This window comes from Habropoda laboriosa, unplaced genomic scaffold (genome assembly GCF_001263275.1).
Source record: "Habropoda laboriosa isolate 0110345459 unplaced genomic scaffold, ASM126327v1 scaffold243, whole genome shotgun sequence".
Lineage (NCBI taxonomy): Eukaryota > Metazoa > Arthropoda > Insecta > Hymenoptera > Apidae > Habropoda > Habropoda laboriosa.
Window position 1 is genome coordinate 104,996 of NW_017100433.1, and position 20,372 is coordinate 125,367.

The window sequence follows — 20,372 nt, forward strand, 5'->3', positions numbered from 1 at the left end:
ACGTTCGAAGAAATCTTCCAATTCTTTCTACTGCTTCGCAAGAGTTTGTCGAGAGATGTGTCGAGTCGAAAGAATTGTCGTCGTCGCCGTTGTTCTTCGATCGTTTTTTCGATCCGTTCGGTCTGCGGTTGGTCGAACAACAATGTATAGCTACAGAATTAATAGCGGCGAAGCAACAAAAAACCGGCGATGGTGTGGATAAATCGGGCGTGGGTTGTTCACTTGGACTAGTCGTTGAGATCTCCGATGAATCCTCGTTGGAGCGTGGTTCGAGCTGACGGTGTGCCGAGAAACAGAGTCGAAAGTTTTTCTTCTCGTTTTCTCGATCGTATCGAGTTCGGTTCGATTCGTTTTGGAAATCAACGATCCGAGTATCGCTGGAATCTGTGTTGTTTCGAAGAGAAACGAATCTGCAGAAATCGTGTGGAACGGAAGCTGCCGCTGCTGTTGCCGTTCTAATTGTATTTGAACGATTTTCGGTGGTGGTGGTAGTAGTAAGATCGTCGACGTTGACGACGCTAGCGGCGGTGGTAGTAGTATTGGTGTTGTTGGTCGTGGTCGTGGTCGTGGTTGATGAAGCTGCGGCAGCAGCGGCGATCGCAACCGCAGCCGCGGCAGCGACAGAGTTCTTTTCCCGTTTGTTTCGTACGTACTCGTACGTGGTCAATCCAAGGCAAGCGATGTAACCATGAAATAAGCATAAGTGGAGTAAAAGTACCGCTGCGATCGCCGAGAGTATTCCAATAGCAGAGATAGCGATTATGGTGGTGGTGTCAGAGACAGGGGCGACGAAGAAGGGGATCAGGGGAACGGTGGCATTCTCCATGGTGGTGTTGATACCGAGTTGATAATGGCGATGATGACGATAATGACGATGTTGATCGGCCAGTGCGATTCGATCGGAGAACAGAGAGAGCGACAGTTCGGTGGCGGAAAGACCGACGACGAAGAGGTTAGCCAGAATGGCGGAAACGAGGCAAACGAGAAAGGCCGAGTAGTTTCTAGCTCCGATACAATTGTTGAGCCATTTGCAATGGTGGTCGAATCGAACGATGCACTTGTTACAAAGGGAACAATGCTTGGTCCTTTTGTTCTCGGTGGTTATATTACAAAGGTGACACCTTCCGTTCTCGATCACGTGCGAGTGCTTGTCTCGATCGAATTCTGGCAGAACTTTATTCGCCGGTTGAGACCTCACCCGAGGATCCGCCGGGTCTAACAGAAGCACGACCAAATGGGAAGAAATATGGGTGAAGAAGATTATCGCGATCGCGATCGAGAGAACCGATCGTAGACCCGGCTCGATCGGGGGTGTTAACACCGTGAACGTATTTATCACGATGATTAAAATCACGATCCAACCTGTCACTTGCTGTGGATGCAACGGAAGCTCAAGTCCGTGCACGCGTCTAAATTTCCTGCGTTCCGGTGTCACGAACGCAGCGTTCTTCTCGTCTGAACACCATCCTGATACGATATCCTTTCCTCTTCTTGTTCCTTCGTTTAGCATAACGCAACGCAACGCAACGCAACGCAGTTTTCCCTTGTATACGCTGCTGTCACTTCCTCTTCGTCCACCGCGACAACGATCTTTCTCTGTCCATCTTCCTTACTTCACCTATCTCACTCTCTTTTTTTCTTTTCTCTTCACGAAACACGTTCCCGTCTCGGTCCCACCATCTTTTATCGCGTTACTTCACCGATGTCGCGCGGCCAACCTCCAAGATTGTACAAGCTACTTGTCCAGCACTGGGAGGATAGGATATATGTACATACTATGTCGTGCGACTCTCCTCGAGAATTCTCGGTAAAACTCGGTCGTGTGTCCCTTTCGATGGAATACATTTTGAATCGATACTCGCATGGCAACGTGCTCTGGACTTGTGTGTGGAAACCAAACGACAAAAATACTACTTTCATTTCTCATCAATATACTTTCGTTATTACACATTGCCAATCTTACTCGGAGTATGCAAAACGTGTAAAGCGTCGATCGCCGCCGTTTTTACCTTTACGAATGTAACCGTGACAGCGACCATGACCATGCGCGCCTATCTGCTTCCTTACTTCACTTACCCACGTGCGTTTCCGACAAAATCATCCAACGTTCGATTTTTCCTACCTTTTCCCGTTCCTCTAAACGTTCACTCGATTACACGATAAACGGGATTCGACCTTCAAATTTGAAGAATTTCCGCTGGGTTAACGAAATACCGCGCGATACAGCAGATCGACTTGATGTTACGTGTACTAATTTCATTTAACTTTAACTTTATGTTGATACTTGATGAAATATTTTAATGCCGCCAACCGTTGTATTCTTTTTCAACCATTCCTCAACTTCCTTTTTATATGCTAATGTTTCAATGTTTCTAACCTTACAAGCCTAGCAAGTTCATGCTACGGTTATTCTTTTAATATAAATGTCAATCTATAACCTAATTTTCATTCGTAATTGACCAACCTCCTCGATGAAATTAACATGTGAAAATAACTTGCAAATGTGTTTACATCGAACGGGTTCAAACTTTACCTTCGATCGTTCGCACTGTTTTACAAATCGCCTCTTACTGAACATACTCCCTCTCCCTCTCTCTCTTTCTCTCTCAATCTCTTCGTTGAATGCTATCGCCCCATTCAAGTCCACCACCTTCTTTTTTTAAGATCGTTCAGTTGTAGCAATGACGGGACAGTGATAATTACGTAATAACTAGGCTTTTATTTTTTTTTTTATCCTTCACCTATGTCGTATTTGATCTTTCTGATTATGTGAAAAATCCTATTTTCAAGATAATGCGTATGAACTAACCTTGCTTTTGATCTCCCAATGAAAGATTGACAGTTAAGGTTCTGGATTTTCCTGTCAACTTTAACAAGCTACGTAGCACAGCCTACGTAGCATTAAGCACTTTCCTCCTTCTTATATGTATTTATATGATACGTACATACATATATGTACACAATGACTGGAAATCAAATTTGACACTTGAAGATACCTAAAGATAGTTTTCTCTCACTTATTGCAATCTACGTGAAGCACGTAGCGTTTCGAATCACCGACAAATATGGTTGAATCTATACTCGATTTTAGATACGTTGTTGGAAACGTTCGATATATCGATGTGTTCTAAAAGAGTATGTAAATACGAATAGTGTGGTTAATCAGTTGTCGATCGTGAGGTTCTAGTGCGTACATATTTCGTCTGGTTAGGTTACTGCCTTGTTTCATCCTTTTGACAGAAATCGTTTTTCATCGCTGTTAAACAGCTCTAATCGCATTTCTCCCAAAGTACTATGTGATTCGTAAAAATGACCGGATTACTCGCTTTGTGTATCATCTGTTTTACTCTATATTGTAGCTTTACTTGGTAAGGTTAATCGTTATGCACCTAATACTGAATTGTCATTTGTATAGTTGCACAAATTTCATTCTACTATTTTATTTATCCATTAGGGTACTTCCAAGGTTTTTAGCATGGTTGGTGAAAAGACGATACAAAATTTATCTGCGTGTCGGCCACATTTCATTACCGTATTTTATACTGCGAGATGTAAACGTTTCTAAAAATGGTTTCACATTGGTAAGTTACATATACACGAATTGTGCTTTACATCATTTTTCCATAACACCTTCAAAATTCTCAATCTCTTCAAATACATGTCGAAATCTCTTTTCGCTACATTTTCACGAAAATTTCCTTTTCCTTCTTGCAGCAAGTCGAAGAGGTCGGTATACGTAGCAGTTTATTTAGCAGCGATGTTGCAAAACTTTTAGCTGTAATAATGAAAGATGTTAGAATTAACAAAGATGTTTCCTTGAAACCTGTACGAATAATAAAAAAACCAAAGAAGCTGGTGGATTTTCGAAAGAAGAAGATTCCACCTATAATTATAACATTTGTACAAGTATGTCTATCATGATGGATTTCTAACGTGATAACAGATGTGATAGTCTCTTTAGTCTCTCCGCTAAAACTATCAATTTTTTATTTACGAGCTAGTAATTAGTATCGTTTGGAAATTTTACAGTTTATGGCTGTGCACGTAGAGAATTTAAGTCTTCTAATTTTGGGTGATGGTTGGTTGGCTAATGGAAGCGCGGAGAGTGTTACTTTGGACGGTAGCGTTGTTCATGGAGCTCGTACACTCATTGCGTCCGCTGCTGTTATAGGGGGAGCGATGAAATTGCTACGCCATGCGTCCGACGCCTGTATTTCGCACATATCCTTTGCTGGTACAGCCGAAGCTACTTTAAAGGCACAAGGAGAACTTTCGGTAGAGGTAGAGTTTCCTTAGAAAATGTTTGCATGCAAATGTTATATACATTGTACAAGCTTATACTCGTTTTAACGCGCGAATCGCAAAAGCTGTAGAGCAATGCTGCGATCTAATGATCTAGCTCAATGCTTTGAACGGTAGCTATTTGTGTTTAGCACACACTTAATGGATGATCCTGAACAACTGTCCTTTGAAATGGGATTAAATTGGAATCAAGCAGGATCTAATTTATAGAAATTGTACATCGGAATAACGCAGACAGAGGGTTCCGGTGGAGCAGGCCTCGTTACATTCTTCAAAGACAAAAGTTCCTTAACTAACGCTGCATCTTCGTATTCAGATGCACGTGGTATTGATTCATCTAACGATCTATTGGCTCGATTAGCACCAGTTATACCAAAGGTAACACACAGTTGACGAATAGAAAGAAAAGGCAAATTAACGCGATTAAACGTGCTATCTTAAAATCTTTCTAGGATTTTATACTGAAAATAGGGAATTCTTCTGTAATTACGACTAGAGAAGATGGCGTAGTACTTGGTCTAGAAGGAACGATGAAGAGTCTACAAATTAGTACGAAATTCCAACCGTGTGGTCCGCAGTTAAGTCTTACTTTAAATTTGGATGGACTGTCAATTCGTAGCAAACTTCCCGTTTTAACGTTGCGATCTTTAATAGTAAATGCAAAGGTATTCACGTGCTATGTTTACATGTTGTTGTTTACTGGATTTCGTTAACGAACAAAACCGCTCTACACGATTATATTTCTATCGTTTATACAGGTGGAACAGGATAGTTTAGAAATTGCTACGCAGATAAGTAATCTTTCTATCATTTACGATTATAAAGACTGGGAGAGCATATTGAATAATACCAAGAATGAAGTTTCAAAGCCTGTCGGTAGCATAACGTTGAAAAATAAATTACCATGGTTAGATATAAGAATGAACACTGAACTTTACGATTCGTCTTTATGTATCAAGTTACTGGGCGTTCACGAAGCTTCGTGCGGTGTATCTCACGTGAAATATTCTTTGAATACGCTTACAGGTGAATTGCGCCGATACTTGCGCTCCTCAACTTCTTTCAAACTAATATGTAATATTAAAAGTAACGAATTCTAATAGATACGATCGACAATTGGAACACAGAGTTAGTCGTGGAATCTTTGTATTGTACATTAAACGGGTCGAGTAGCATTCCTTCGGAAACGTCTCATCGATGGGGAACGCCTTTGTCTATTGGAGTATTACTAGCAACGACGCGTACCAACGCGATAGGTATTGCCATTGATTCTCTGGTAACCGAATGGAGTTTGGAACTTGCCAGATTCCTTGAAGAAGCATACACGTAAGTGAATGAAAGCAACAACATTTAAAGTTTACTTAAATGTTCTTCTGGATTCGGACTTATTAAAATTTGTTTGGTAGATGTTGCCAAAGGTACAAAAAAAGAACCGAGACGAGGAGAAGAGACAACAAAGAATCGGATAACGTTGTTCAGTTAAATCTCAAGATTACAAATTGCAACTTATTCTTCATCGCAGAAAATAATTGTACGTACAAATAACGTACATACAAATGTACAGTCTACGATTATTCTACTTGAGAATATATTGAATGTCAATCGAAGTATCTGATAATAATATTTCGATGAATTGTTTCAGTATCTGTGATGATGCGTTTGGACACTGCAAATTTGGAGTACATTGCGAAGCGACTAGTAGCTGTGACAGAAGGTGTAAGCGCGATAACGTTAAATAAAAACGAACCGATTATCTGTCAACACGCACAAGCATTGGCGCATCCGTTTTTAGCTATAAGAAAGTGCAAAGGAGCAGTCACTTCTGAAACGATAAATATCAGTTTGGATGGCAGCAGTCTGGCGTGGAGTCCAAATTTACATCTTCGCCTTTTACAGTTGTGGCTAGAGTCTGCAGATTTTCGATCTATCATAGGTAGAGATTCATCGACAATCAGCATTCAAGGTTAGGTGATTCTTTGGAGGATTCCTAGGACTTCTTTTACATTTCTACATTGGTCGAAATTTTCATCGAAATTTTCCCTCCACAGACGATAAAGTTGAAGAGCAACAGAAACGATCGATAGACGTACTGGCAACTGGCGGTATTAGTTTGTCCATAGATATTTCTCCGAACCACTTTTTGGAATTATCGTCGGATCAGTTGCGTTGGTCGCAAGGAGAATGGCGATTAAATTATGTGCGCGTTTCTTTGGACATGGCTAATATAATTATGATCGAAGGTTTCGAACTAGTCAGGATAGTGGATAACAAGGAGGTGCGACTAGAAAGGCAAAGTAACGAAGGTTTCATTCTGGATTGGAACGAAACCTGGATGCTTAACATTGAATCGGTGAAAGCATGTTTTCCGTACGAACATCAGTTTACCGACGCGATTCAAAACGAATTGTTCAGTATAAAGAAATGGTTGAAAGAAATTCACTCGTCGTCGTCTTTATCTTTGTCATCGTCGTTTTCGTCACCGTCATCATCCTCGTCCTGGTCGTCGTCGTCGTCATCCTCGTCGTCGTCGTCGTCGTCGTCGTCGTCGTCGTCGTCGTCGTCGTCGTCGTCGTCGTCGTCGTCGTCGTCGTCGTCGTCGTCGTCGTCGTCGTCGTCGTCGTCGTCGTCGTCGTCGTCGTCGTCGTCGTCGTCGTCGTCGTCGTCGTCGTCGTCGTCGTCGTCGTCGTCGTCGTCGTCGTCGTCGTCGGCGGCGGCGGCGGTGGCAGAGAATATAGAAAATTGTTTAACAACACACGTTATTAACACACGTTACAGATCAAAGAGTGGATATTTGAGGTGAGCGACGATCCATTCGAAGTACGTTTGCGGGATAATTACGAATTGTTGGAAGACGAGTATAAGGAGAGTTTGAAACGACAAGCTATGCTCGACGCTAAAGTGCAAGAACTGCTTCGAGCTCATTTGTTACTTCCGCAAGGTAAAGTCGAAGAATTGTATGCTAGTTTGAATAAAAAGAATTCCGAGATATACGTACAGCGATGGAAACAAATGCAACGCGCTGGTCCAGCTAGAACACGATTGTTCGCCTGGTCTATGTTGGACATCGAAATATTGGCTTTAGCCGATCCGTCGATCGACGGTACGGAAAACGCGACGAAAGCCGTACGTGAAATGGACGCGGAAACTCCTTGGCCGGAAGATGGTCTTGAATTTAGTACGCTATGGGTGAGGGGAATCAGCTTAAAGTGCGCCGAATGGAAGTTACAATTACGAGATTTCCCGCAACCATTACTTCTCGTAGAGAATTTAAGCGTATGGGGCAGATTGGCTGGTGCGGAAGCTTTGGCACCGGTGCGAGCCAGACGAACCGTCAGAATCGAAATCGGCGCACCATGGGAGGATATAGTGGTCGAGAGAGGAATGACGTCTCTCAAGTATTATCACGATCTGAATTGGGATATCGACAAATTCAGGTATGCGTTCGGCCCCTGTTGGGAGCCGGTGATAGCGCAATGCAATCTCAGTTTCGAGAAGATCATACATCCGTCGAGAGATCCAAGCCCACCGTTGCCATTCTGGGATAAAATGCGTTTGGCGGTACATGGAAGGTTGACACTTTGCGTGAAACAATTGACGGTGTTGTTGCACGGCTCGTTGGATCCGTACAACACCACTGAAGAGATGGAACTGACGTGGTCAGGCCTGGAACTCGATTGGACACAAGGGAGGATCATCGTGAAAGGAGATTTGGACGTTTACGTTCGTACGGCGAGCAAATACGACGATTGCAGATTACTGCATTTACCAAACGTACGTTTAGGGATAAAGTTGACGTGGGTTTGCCTGGGTGATCCTAGGGATCATCATGCCGCGATACCCTGCGCTCCGGACAGATTACCGGAATATTCGAGCAATCAGGAGCACGATTCGTTCAGAGCGTTCCGTTCGCAGAATTTGAACGTGAGCTTGTCGCTAGAGACGAAACCACCAACCGGATCACCGGCGGTGGCGAACGCACCGACCGCCTTGCTTTACGGCAGCACGCTTAGATGGTTCGAGAATCTAAAGTTCATTTTGTCCGGAGCGACCAGACCGACGAGGAAGGGGCCGTTATTTAAGAACATCAGACCACGGAAGAAACAGTTGAGCCGACATTACAGAAAAGTCCGGTTGACATTGGCTTTCCATCAATTTCACGTTAACTACTGGATGTCTTTCGCGATGCAACGGGGATTCGAGGTGACCGGCGGTAGAGTCGCGTGTAGCTGCGAACACAACTTATCCTTGCATCCGATCGACGACGGATTGATACATCGTCCGAGAGCGGAATGGTCGGTAGTCTACATGAATTGCGAGTTAAGCGACGCGGAGATCTGGCTGAAGAGCGCCCTTCACGAGGACAAGGAGAGCGCTTCGCTGCGGCAGCCGGTGGAGAAGTGCTACTGCTTGAGCGTGGCCCGTGTCAGTTACGGCAGGGAGGCAATGGTAACGGGAGTTACCGGCGGAAATACACCCACCCATAGACTGGTCGTGCACGATTTGAAGGGAGCCTGGACGAAGACGAACAGAGACGTGGCGTTCGCGCTTTTCGATTCGTTCATAAAGACGCAGCAGCTTAAGAAGAATCTTTCTACCGCGGCTCTGAAGGGCTTCCACAGAGAAAGTTCTAGCTCGTCGTCGACCCCGCACAAGAATAGGACGAGGTTGGTCGAGGTGGTACAGAGCGCTTCGTCCGCTCAAATAAACGCTTCGTCCGCATCAACGAAACCGCAACAGGGAGAAGCTGTTGGGATGTTGCAGAGATTAATAGCCGAGGCTACGAATAAACCAGTCGCGTTTAGCGACGATCTCTCCGTACAGACGAGGGGCCAGCAATTGCGTGGACTCGCGGCTTGTCACCAAGACGACGTTCTTCACAAAAATTGGCTAAGTATGCTACCACTAAGCTATGATATTTTTACCCAAGAAAATTTTTACCCCCGATTCGATACCTGTAAAAGTAAAACTTTTGCATTTCAGTTGCTCTGGTGAACAGTCAAGTATTATTGAAGGGTATCGAGACGCGAGGTTACGTGATTTTATCCGCAGCGAAAGCTGAGATATTACAAAGAGTTCATCAACCCGTATGGAAGGAAAGAACTTTGGCGTCAAAGACAACCTGGGTTGGATCGTTGGAGTGTATGCAGTACTACGCGACTGTCAGTGCCAACATAGACGAGAATATTGATGATAACATAATGTGGTTGACGTTAGACAATATACAAGTAAGTCGATAGGATATAGTAATGAGCAGAGTATGGTGTGGTGTGCTATAAAAGGGATGTTTGTACGTTGAACAAGGAGAAAGATTCGACGGTGATAGCTGGATTGCCGGATGTGCCGGCACTGGTTGGTTCAGGACAGAGTGTCGGCGGTGTAGTGAGTCAGACGGTTGGCGGTGGTGGTGGCCCTCAACACCAGCTACAGCGCATCGTATCGAGATGCAAATGTGAGTTCTTCTACGTTGGTTACGGACAGGCTTTGGACGTCGGTTTCGTCGATCAGGTTCCTCCACCGCCGAGGGAAGAAGTCAGTCCGTGGGAAAGAAAAGAGCTTTCGGCTGCGGACGCGTTTACGCTGATGCATCACGATCTGGATGTTTGCACCAATTCCTTGCAGTACGCTATGATCTTAGATATCGTTAATAATTTGCTGCTTTACGTAGAGCCGAGGAGAAAGGAGGCGTCGGAACGTTTGCAAAGAATGAGATTTCAATTGCAATTACATTCGGTCGAAGATCAAAAACGACCGATTCAACAATTGCAAAACACTGTGCGTGGCTTAGTGGCGAAATTACGAAGGTTGGAACGTGAGACGTACCTCGTGCAAAAAGCTCTCGCGGAGGAGTCCAGTCCTGAATTGTTGGCGGAAATGGAGCGGCTAGAAGCTCGAGTTTTCGAATGTAAAGAGCAACTCTCCGCGAAAGCGGAAGAGCTTGACGTGATGTTGAGTTGTTACAAAGAAACAACCGCCCCGACTACAGCCTCCACCACCTTAAAGGATAAGCCGGCAGCGGTTGCGAGAGTCGCTGAAATTTGTTTCAAACACGCTCAATGGAGATTGACCGACGCGGATGGTCAATTGGGTATCGCCGATCTTATTTTAACGAACTTTTTGTACACGAAAACCAGCAAAACGGACGATTCGGTTGAACATCTTCTCGAATTAGGATACGTCAGAATGACTAATTTACTGCCGAATCAAGTCTACACGGAAGTCTTGACTCCCACGGAATTGCAAAGTAACATGCCTGTTGATAGACAGAGAGCTCTTCGTGTTTTTTGTAGGGAGAAAGCACCGGTTGCTGGAATATCTGTCAAAGAACATTTCGAAATCAATGTTGTTCCCTTAACGATAGGTAAGCACCTGAACATTTTCTCTATCCCATAATCTCTTTCTCTTTCCCCTTACAAACATTTCCGTTTTTTCTTCTAGGATTAACGAAAAAATTCTTCAATACAATGCTAAAATTCTGCTTTCCGGAGAGAGATCCGGAAGGTATAGAGGAGCCACCCGCACCACAGCGAGATTCCTCGTTCTATGTACCGATCGAAAGAAGAGACGATGTTGAAAAGATGAAAGAGCGAGCGGATAAAAATAAATTATTTATATATATTAAAATACCAGAAGTACCCGTTCGTGTTTCTTACAAGGTATATTTCTTACAAGCCTATTGTCATCTTTTTATTTCTTCAAACAAATTACAAATTACTATTTACCAAAACCATTTATTTTACTCACGCGTACGTACGCGCATATACACACATATAGGGAAATAAAGAGAAAAATTTGGAAGACGTTCGTGATTTTGCATTGGTAATACCTACCTTGGAATACCATAATGTTACTTGGACATGGCTCGATCTTCTTTTGGCTATGAAAAGCGATACCAGACATGTAATATTGAGCCAAGCTATTAAACAGAAATTACAAATTAAACCAAGAGGTCCGCAAGAAGAATCCGCTCCACAAGAGGAAGATAAAGCTCGGCTTCTACTGGGTGCTAGACATCTACCGGGTGACGCCAGAAAGAAAGGTGTCTTTAAGTTTAAGTAGACTATTATATCTTTACCTTGAAGAATTTTTACCACCTATTTCATTATTACAACACACGGAATATCACTATTTATTCTAATCGAATATTTAATAAGAGAATTGTTGGTGCATTGCGAATTATCTTTATTAAAGACCAGCAACGTTTGTACGATTTTTTAGCCACTTATAATTCTGTACGGTTCGTATTATCTGCTTAGTTATATATATAACCAATACTGAACATGTTCTCTCGTACACACGTTCGCTGTAGAATATCTCCAAGTCAAATTCGAGTAATGATAACTACAAAGTGCTTTTTATTTCGTAACTAGTGCCCTTATCAAACTGATTTTCTTTCTAATCTTTCGCGACATATTTGTGTACGATTATTTTCATTCATTTTACAGTCTGCAGTTAACTGCAAGTGTGCAAGTCAGTTTTGAATGTAACTTATGAATAACGCGTGACCGTATTTTACAAGCGAATACATTTTTCATTATGTAAGATTGTTGTCATTTTTAACCTTCTAATAACGATCAAAGGTATTTTGTTACATTTTTGATTGTAAGTATTTCACTGTTACAAAAATAAACGATACATTCCAATAACGTTTAATAAGTACTAAACTGTACTTCCAATTAAATATTTACAATTCACACGTATCATTAGCACGATTAAAAACTAATTAAGGGAGTATCTGCAGTTTTCCTTGTATGCCTCCATTCGTTTAAATCCGCCAAAATTCTCCTGCCGAACATATTATGCATTTCACGGAATGTTATTCTTGTTCTTGGCACATTTTCCGTCCTTCCAGGAGCAGATCTGACACTCTGCGAACGATGATGTAACTCTGATCTATTAAAAGGATTATGTCGTTGCCTTGGAGGAGCTTTTGGAGATTGGGAGGGAGCCATCACCATTGTTGTTTCGTCTTCTTCCTCTTCTTCTTCTTCTGCGTCCAACTGTCTTTGTAATTCTGCTACCATTAACTTCATGTAATCGTAGCTTGCACATGCCAAAGCTTTCATCCATTGTTCCATGGATTCCTGAAAATTAACAACTATGTATCTATTGTATGTTAACGAAGGATATGCTATGTAATTAAGAAACAACTAAGGTTTTTACCTGAGATTCTGCTGCGAGGGCATAATTTCTATTATTTGGTCCGTGAAACACAATTTGAAAACCAAATTGTTCCTCGTCCTCCGCCAATTCGATGGTACAACCTTCAAGAACTATCATACCTACTGGTTCTTTATCACCGCGACGATCGAAATAAAACAACATATTTCCCTTGAGAACGAACCATCTTCTTTGGTACCCACGATTTAATTCACCGCGTTTATTTAACCAACCTTCACGGTCTACTGGTGTTGCCGAAGTTGCAAAAGCTACCATGTTTTTCTCGTTTATTTTCATTGCATTTGAAATTCTGTTTTTAAACGGACGATTATAAAATAACTTCGAAACTATTCAACACTGATTAAATCAAATTTTATTAATATTCCGTAATTCCTCGTCCCTCTCTCTCTCTTCTTTTTCTTCAATCTATCTAAATACTTGTTAATAACAAACAATTGTTTTTCCTTACTAAATCTTTACGCTGGACGAAGTTAACCTTCCACGTACGTCAAAACAACTAGATGATTCTGATTGATATACATACAATTGCATACAAGAAAATTTCGTAATATTTACAATACCGTCGTGCACTGCGTTGCAACAATATTTTTTCCTATTCAACATAACTTTTTCTTCTTTTTTTCAATTTTTAAAATATATTCTAGGCTATATGACGATATACTTAAAACGTTTAGAAAAATTTCGCAGAAAACTGCAATATTCACAATCATACTAACCTTTCTTGACACTAGAAATAAAAGATACGAGGATGAGATACGTGTGCTTCGACACGTATCGTAGATGTTGACTTCGATGATTATATTCAATTGGATATTAACAAGTATTTCTTTAATAACACAAAATGGGAAAGGGATTCAATAATTACATGTGTAAAAAGTTTTTTCATCCAGCATCTCGAGACAACTTGAAACGAGTATGTTTTCTACGTTATACGTTTTTCTTAGGTTATTCATAGTTCGTACAATAATTAAAATTATAACTTTTTCTTCTTCTATTTTTCCCTAAGGTATGGATGGCTGAACAACAAGCCGAAGCTTATAAAAAAAAGCAAGAGGAATTGCGTGTTCAATATGAAAAAGAACAGGACCTTCACAATAACAAGTAAGTCAAATGATATTTCTTTGGTAAAATTCGGAAATGTATTTTTCTAATGTTTTACTTTGTTAACTATAGAGCTTTGTTGAGTAAAGAAAGCAAGGACAAGCTAAGTGTAAATTTTATGTATGAACCACCACCTGGAGCAAAAAAAGAGAGAGAAAAAGAAGATAACGAGCCAGAATATAAATTTGAATGGCAACGCAAGTACAATGCACCAAGAGAAAGTTATTGTAAAGGGGATAGTGAAATACGAGATCAACCATTTGGTATACAAGTACGCAATGTCCGTTGCATCAAATGTCACAAGTGGGGACATATAAATACAGGTTTGTATTATAACATAATAACTAATGAAAAAATAGAATTAAATTTAATGCAAAAGATTCAAGCTGCTTAATACAATATATTAATTACAGACAAAGAGTGCCCCTTGTATAGCCAAGCAATGAGTGTAGTAATGGCAAATAATTCACAAACTCCATCAGCTCCAGATGCTTTAACTCTAGTTCAACAAATGAGAGAGGATGGATTGGCACTTAAAAAGTCAGTTTATATTACAATTTTACATGTCAGAAAAATTTATTTTTCTTTCCATTCTTTTTTCCTTTATAAGCAGTCCTATTTCTTTTTTAACACGTTTCATTTTACCAATAGGTCTGCCCTTAGTGCTCAACAACATTTACGAGTTCCTGAGCATGAACATCTTATGGTGTCAGATGATGAAGAACAATCGGAAATTACATTATTGAAAACTCTTTCCAAAAAGGAAAAAAAGAAGTTATTAAAGTAAGCATGTAGTATTGGTATATGTTAACAATTACACTTATTTTAAGATGAAGCTAATTCAGATAATAATAATTGCAGAAAACTAAAGCAACTTGAAAGAAAGACGAAGAAAGCAGAAAAGAGAAGATTGAAAAAGAAACAAATTAAACATAGAAAAAGTAACAGTGATACAGATAGTGATAACAGTTCTAGCAACAACAGCAGTAGTAGTAGAAGTAGTAGTACCTTGAATACAAATAGTAGTACCAGTTCTAACACCACTGCTAGCAGTAGCACTAGTGTAAGTAGTGCAGATATCAGAAATATTAATGATTGTACATCAAAAAAGATTAGAAAGAGACGAAAGAAAAATCGAGCGAATTCCATTTCAAATGGTAATTCTACGAATCATCGTCGAAAGAAAGAGAAAAGTAAAACAAACAATCAAAAGGGCGGAAATGGATTGAAACATAAAAAGAAGTATAAACACAAGAAATCACATCAAAAAGATACGAAAGAAAGTAAAGATAAAGAATCTGATAGTCGTAAAAAAAGAAAAGTCACCGAATTTAAGGAGGATAAAAATGGTGAAAATCGAAATAGGAAAAGAACAAGACGATGTTGAGATTAATTATGTTTTTACATATTAAAGGTATACAATAAATTGTAATTCAACGTAATGAAAGTTTATATACGCGCCAGTTGTATTTCCTACTCATATAAATCACAGAACACGATAAATGAATTAAGATGCATGTATGTTATGTACTTCTCACACACGTGCAGTAGAAAGCGTAATATAGTATAGAATTCTTATACTTACTAAACTATTTTAATAAGCATCATGTGCATAACAGAAATTACAGTTGAAAAAGTTTCTATTTCTTAGAATGAATATGAATCTTCATAAATATTTTATATGGAAAGAGATTTGTTTAAAGAAATGTTTCAAACAAATATTATTTTAAACTTATATTAATTCATCTGTAAATGGCTATGATTGATACTTTGTTATGGATATTTAACATTAATATCGTTAAGTATTAGTAGAATTTTCGTTTTGAAAAATTTTTTCAAGAAACAGTAACTGCTTAATAAATACATAAACGGGTCTTCTATTATAACATTATATACATGAGAATGATTTCATTTTAGAACATTACCTACGTAAATTTGAAAGAACAAATTTCAGTGTGAAATTCTAACTAAGCCCTAAAGCATCTCAATATGTATTTCCTTCCAATTGTAGATACCAAAACAGTGAAATATTCTACTTCTTACTAAATTCAATTCAAACAATAATACTATAAGACACCTATATATATATGTATATTTGAAAATGCAATGTTCACTTCTATATATATATGTATATATAGAAGTGAAATCATTACTGTATTTTGTCTTTAAAAAAGCAACAGAGCCTTTTCGTAACCTTTGTATACCTATCATACAAGATATCAATTTCTCACTCTCAACATTTTACTTTTATAACATAATTAGCTATTAACAAGAATTTTACATACTTATTTACTACACACGCGCGCGTGGGTGAGCGTGCATAAGTTTTTCTATGTGAAATTTAATACTATCCAGCTGGTAGCTGTGAACACTTGGGCAGTTTGAATTTTTTTCGTAATTGTCACTTTCACAATGATTACCTGCAGAAAGTAGAATCGGGTTGGTTTAGTGAATGGAAATGGTAATCTATCGTAGTCTATCGCAGTCTATCGTAGTCTATCGAGGCATTATAGATACAACACATGCATAAGTTATACATGGTCAATGGAAAACGTATAAAAACGAGTCATAAATTTGGCCAAGTATCAAATATACGTATATTTTGAAAAACGGAACAAATAAGAAGTTGAAAGAAATATTTTGGGAAAAATATTCGAATCTCAGTCAGGACCGCATTCATTCGCATTATTCCCATTGCAAAATATATTTTTAAAGCTTTAATCCTAAAATGGGATATTGTGTACAATCCTGACCACCCCCCACTTCGTTTGCCTTCCCTTTCTCATTCAAAACTTGCCGATATTTACGACTCACCGTTTTCACCGACGATGTTTGGTAACGAAAAATATATCCGTTTGTAATTCTCCTCCGATTCTACTATAACAAAGATCGATACAATTTTTACTTGTACACTGTTATTTCGTTCTTCTCACTCCCTCATTCTCTCTTACTCTTACTCTCTTTTCGTTTAATGTAACATGGTACTTTAAAGGAATCAACTTTATCCTAATGGCAGAACGTGACTTTCAAAGTTAGCGGTATTCAATAATCTAGTTTTAATCAGCATGATCTATAATGAACTCGATACGACGTTTATCGTGTCTAAGAAATTTAAATTATTTTGGAATGTACATTTGCATATTTGTTTCTTTTTCCTTTGTTTTCAAATTACACAATTAACCGAATAAAATATTTAAAATCTTGCACAATCTATGCGTTTTCATAAGTAACGCGTCTCGAAGAAACCGTATATTTTTCGAACTTTCAAATAGATTTCGAAGTGTATTCACATTGAACGTTCGCTCCTTTTATTTCATATACTAACGATAAACTCGTATTAGTTGGTGAATCGGAATTTTTTAAAGGATGTATATTCATTTGATAATCATAAGCTAGTATGTCATCAAAAATATCTCTTAAATAGTTTCACGATACAGTGCCTTGTGTAAACAAAATGTACTTATTACCAGAAACCTACACATATTTACATAAGGAAAACGCACGAATTTTTACTTCTTTACAACTGCAAATAATCATCAATCACATGAGAGCAGGTACAGGCCTACGTATGATTTGTATGCGCGTAGCATCGCTGCTCTAGAAGCGTAACTTTTTATAACGTTTAGAATCGTTTGTTTTGTAAATATATACGTAAACAAAATGTATGAAATTTGTCAATAAAATTTAATTGTTGGACTGTGAAAATGAAGAACGAATAAGCTAGAAACTGATTTTACGAACATTCTACTCAGCCTAAGGTAAAAGTCCAACCTTTCCTCCTGCATATGTTTATGCATTTATGTACCGCTATAAATGATGCCATAGTTGACCTATGTTTGTCATTTCGATATTTTCCATATCATTTAAATTTACTACATAATGCTTAAAAATTAAGAAGCGGACCTATATCCGTCATTTCGGTATCTTCCATATTATTTGAACCTACCACGTGATGCCTAGAAATAAAAGAAATAACGTTTCAAGTAAATATTTTGGAAGATGATGAATCATTATTATTGAATTTACATATAAAGCACGTATACTTTTTATCGTGGTGAATAGAATGACAAATTTGAAAGTACCTGTGTTGGTGAAAATGGGATGCTGCGCGAAGGTGTCCATCAGGCGACCTTGATGACAAACTGTGAAGACTTCCACTAAATCCTGTACATAAAAGACCTTTGCGGGGACTCCTAGCATTTACGACTCTTGGTTGGGCACACATTTCTTCCAAGACACTGGGTGCTACATATGTAAAACCCTATAAGCATTTCGTTCAATGTCATTTTATTGTTCCAGTGATAAATTTTCAGCATATCTTATACCTACTTGAAAGATCATATTAGCGGATTCACTTAAGGTACTTTCAACTGGAGAGTCAACTGGTACAGTTGCCGTAAATTGCTCATCGAACTGCGATGTATCATCGGCGCTTTTCTACGAACATTCAAAAATTTTATTCACTGTTGTAACGTGTTTTATTCGAATTAATGATACATACTAATGATGGTTTAAAAGGAGGTTCTAATTTTCGTGAAATTACATCTTGCCAATTAATATGTTTAAAAAAATTATGGTTCATAATTTGTTCAGCATCTTCGGGTCCGGATCCAAGTCTATGCGATACTTGTCTCTGTAATTGATACGTAACACGTATACATAATATGAATAATTAAATAAATGGAAACGTTATGTTAGGGTAAAGAGAATCTGGTGGATACCTTTAATAATTTTCGTATTAAATCTTTTGCATCTGGTGTTAAGTAAAGCGGAAGACTTAATTTTCCACGTAAAATCTTCTCGATCGTTTTTCGTCTGTCATCTCCTGTAAACGGTGGCTGCAAGCAAGAATGTATATAAGTACGCCGTTGGATCCAATCCTCATATTTTAAAAAGCATATACTTCGTTATTTATTTAATTTGTATACCATTCCAGTAAGCATATCAAACATCAGGGCACCTAAACTCCACCAATCAACTGCTTTTCCATGTCCACTCCTTGTTAGAATTTCTGGTGCCCTGAAAGCATTAATGATAACAATTATGATACAGATATATTGAGTAAAATTATATTCCATTTTCAATTAACAATCATTCACTAATGAGACTTTGAATTAATGTAAAGGAAAATTTTTACTTACATGTATTCTATGGTTCCACAAAATGTATGCGTTACTGTACCTTCTTCTATATGTTCCTTGCACAGACCAAAATCTGTTAATTTAACATGACCTTCACCATCCAATAAAATATTTTCTGGTTTCAAATCTCTGTAGAAATAATATTGTAATAATTGTAATTATAACCTGTAATTATACCTTTTAAATAGGAATAACGACTAAAGAATATTATATACCTGTATATGATGCCCTGATTATGGAGATGTTGCAACGCGAGTATAATTTCAGACAGGTAAAAGCTACAAATACAAAATACGAAAATAGATAATAGAAGAAGTATGCGTTAGTTTGAATGATCTTAAAATTTTTGTACATATAGGAAACTTATCTGCATGTATAATAGATTATTAAAGAATTATTCCAGAATTAGTTAATTTACCAAGCTGTGTCTTCTAGAAAAATGCCTTCTCTATCTAAGTATGTGAAAAGTTCTCCTCCACATAGATATTCCAAAATTAAATATAATTTACCACCAGTTTGGAATGCGTACATTAGGTTTACGATGAAGGGATGCTGAAATAATGTTACAGCAAGTGAATATTTTCTTCCTCGGTATTAAACCCCAATAGAATTTACATACTTTTACTGCTTCTAAAATATTCCTTTCTGCTTTTGTATGAGCTGTGTCCTTTTGATTTCTTATGATGGATGCTTTTCGTAACACCTATGAAAAGAAAGAACTATAAAGCTTTTTATATGCATGTGTATGTATAAAAATATTTACCTTCATAGCAAAGATACTGCCTTTGTCCTTCCCAGTAACTTTTTTCACTTGAAAAACTTTTCCATATCCACCTTTCCCAAGAATTTTGCATAGTTCAAAGTCTTGAGGACCAGTTTTCTCCTGACCTGCATTCAGATTTTGTTCTGATAACTGAACTCTTTCCAAATTATCAGATCTATAAAAGAAAAATGAACGTTTTTGTTTTTATTTTAACATTATTATTATTTGGTAAATATGATCCAACTAAGGAAGTCAATGTCACATACTTTTAACATTTTAAACACTTACTCTAATATGGTATTTACATTTGTGGCATAATTATATTCATCCTAAAAAAGAAACGAAACAAATGAATGATTTGATAGCAATTACTGAAAATTCATCAAAAGTTTGACAAGAAACGAACTTCTCTGTTTTCGACGATATCATCATCTGAGTCGTCCTGATTTATAGAATCTCCTTCGTGCAATTCTATATCAAATACTCCGGCCATTATTTTCACGGCGTAATCACATTTAAACAATTTTCTCGTCGATAACTTTAATTGATCGTAATGCGTTCGAAAAACGTAGATATCTAAGTATATAAGTACGTATATGCGTAAATACGACGATATGTTATACTCCCCTTTATTTGCGTGTTCCACACTGATTTTGTGGCGGATACATTAAACTATCTACAAATGCGAATTATAAATTACGTATGAAATTGTATGTGATATTATGAGGTTTACTTACATCTTTCTTTTCCTTTTCGTTCTTTTCTTCTTTTTCACGACAAAATAATCAGAAAGAAATGTGGGAAATTTTGAAAAAGAAACGAAACGAAACGATTCGAGTATTTCAGACACAAACTATAACTCAACGGGAATGCTAATTCTAATCTAG

General features: G+C 38.4%; 5 protein-coding genes across 6 annotated transcripts in view; 2 read left to right on the plus strand and 3 right to left on the minus strand.

Moving 5' to 3' along the window:
• LOC108575876 (tRNA-dihydrouridine(16/17) synthase [NAD(P)(+)]-like) overlaps window positions 1-2,973 on the minus strand; it is a 6,361-nt gene extending 3,388 nt beyond the window's left edge. The window contains exon 1 of one of the 2 annotated variants that reach the window (XM_017938793.1): window positions 2,810-2,973. Coding sequence is in view for 1 of the 2 variants with exons in the window: in XM_017938792.1 (XP_017794281.1) it covers window positions 2,534-2,578 (45 nt within the window). In the remaining variant the exon portion in view is untranslated. Of the gene's footprint in view, window positions 1-2,533; window positions 2,751-2,809 lie in introns of those variants that run through there. The other variant, XM_017938792.1, reaches the window with a different exon arrangement.
• A 336-nt stretch (window positions 2,974-3,309) lies between these two features.
• On the plus strand, window positions 3,310-11,879 carry LOC108575803 (protein KIAA0100). Its single transcript, XM_017938699.1, has 16 exons — window positions 3,310-3,368; window positions 3,455-3,581; window positions 3,715-3,906; window positions 4,030-4,281; window positions 4,513-4,680; window positions 4,755-4,967; window positions 5,061-5,328; window positions 5,406-5,628; window positions 5,709-5,833; window positions 5,945-6,265; window positions 6,360-6,791; window positions 7,067-9,193; window positions 9,283-9,527; window positions 9,604-10,660; window positions 10,738-10,955; window positions 11,074-11,879. The coding sequence occupies exons 1-16, from the start codon at window positions 3,310-3,312 to the stop codon at window positions 11,356-11,358; spliced, it is 6,312 nt and encodes a 2,103-aa protein (XP_017794188.1). The 3' UTR covers window positions 11,359-11,879.
• A 132-nt stretch (window positions 11,880-12,011) lies between these two features.
• On the minus strand, window positions 12,012-13,053 carry LOC108575853 (sesquipedalian-1). Its single transcript, XM_017938767.1, has 2 exons — window positions 12,463-13,053; window positions 12,012-12,383 (listed from the first exon to the last, which is right to left on the minus strand). The coding sequence occupies exons 1-2, from the start codon at window positions 12,754-12,756 to the stop codon at window positions 12,012-12,014; spliced, it is 666 nt and encodes a 221-aa protein (XP_017794256.1). The 5' UTR covers window positions 12,757-13,053.
• Window positions 13,054-13,232: 179 nt separating this feature from the next.
• On the plus strand, window positions 13,233-15,233 carry LOC108575826 (corepressor interacting with RBPJ 1). Its single transcript, XM_017938731.1, has 6 exons — window positions 13,233-13,393; window positions 13,487-13,581; window positions 13,654-13,904; window positions 13,995-14,121; window positions 14,233-14,364; window positions 14,443-15,233. Exons 1-6 carry the CDS (start codon window positions 13,322-13,324, stop codon window positions 14,966-14,968), a joined length of 1,203 nt encoding a protein of 400 aa, XP_017794220.1. The 5' UTR covers window positions 13,233-13,321; the 3' UTR covers window positions 14,969-15,233.
• A 2,130-nt stretch (window positions 15,234-17,363) lies between these two features.
• LOC108575799 (ribosomal protein S6 kinase beta-1-like) lies at window positions 17,364-20,344 on the minus strand. The gene is made up of 14 exons (XM_017938695.1): window positions 20,223-20,344; window positions 19,892-20,161; window positions 19,774-19,814; window positions 19,486-19,660; window positions 19,342-19,425; window positions 19,141-19,274; window positions 18,938-19,000; window positions 18,723-18,851; window positions 18,510-18,600; window positions 18,303-18,419; window positions 18,083-18,214; window positions 17,911-18,018; window positions 17,664-17,842; window positions 17,364-17,537 (listed from the first exon to the last, which is right to left on the minus strand). The coding sequence occupies exons 2-14, from the start codon at window positions 19,976-19,978 to the stop codon at window positions 17,465-17,467; spliced, it is 1,413 nt and encodes a 470-aa protein (XP_017794184.1). The 5' UTR covers window positions 19,979-20,161; window positions 20,223-20,344; the 3' UTR covers window positions 17,364-17,464.
• Window positions 20,345-20,372: the final 28 nt, after the last annotated feature.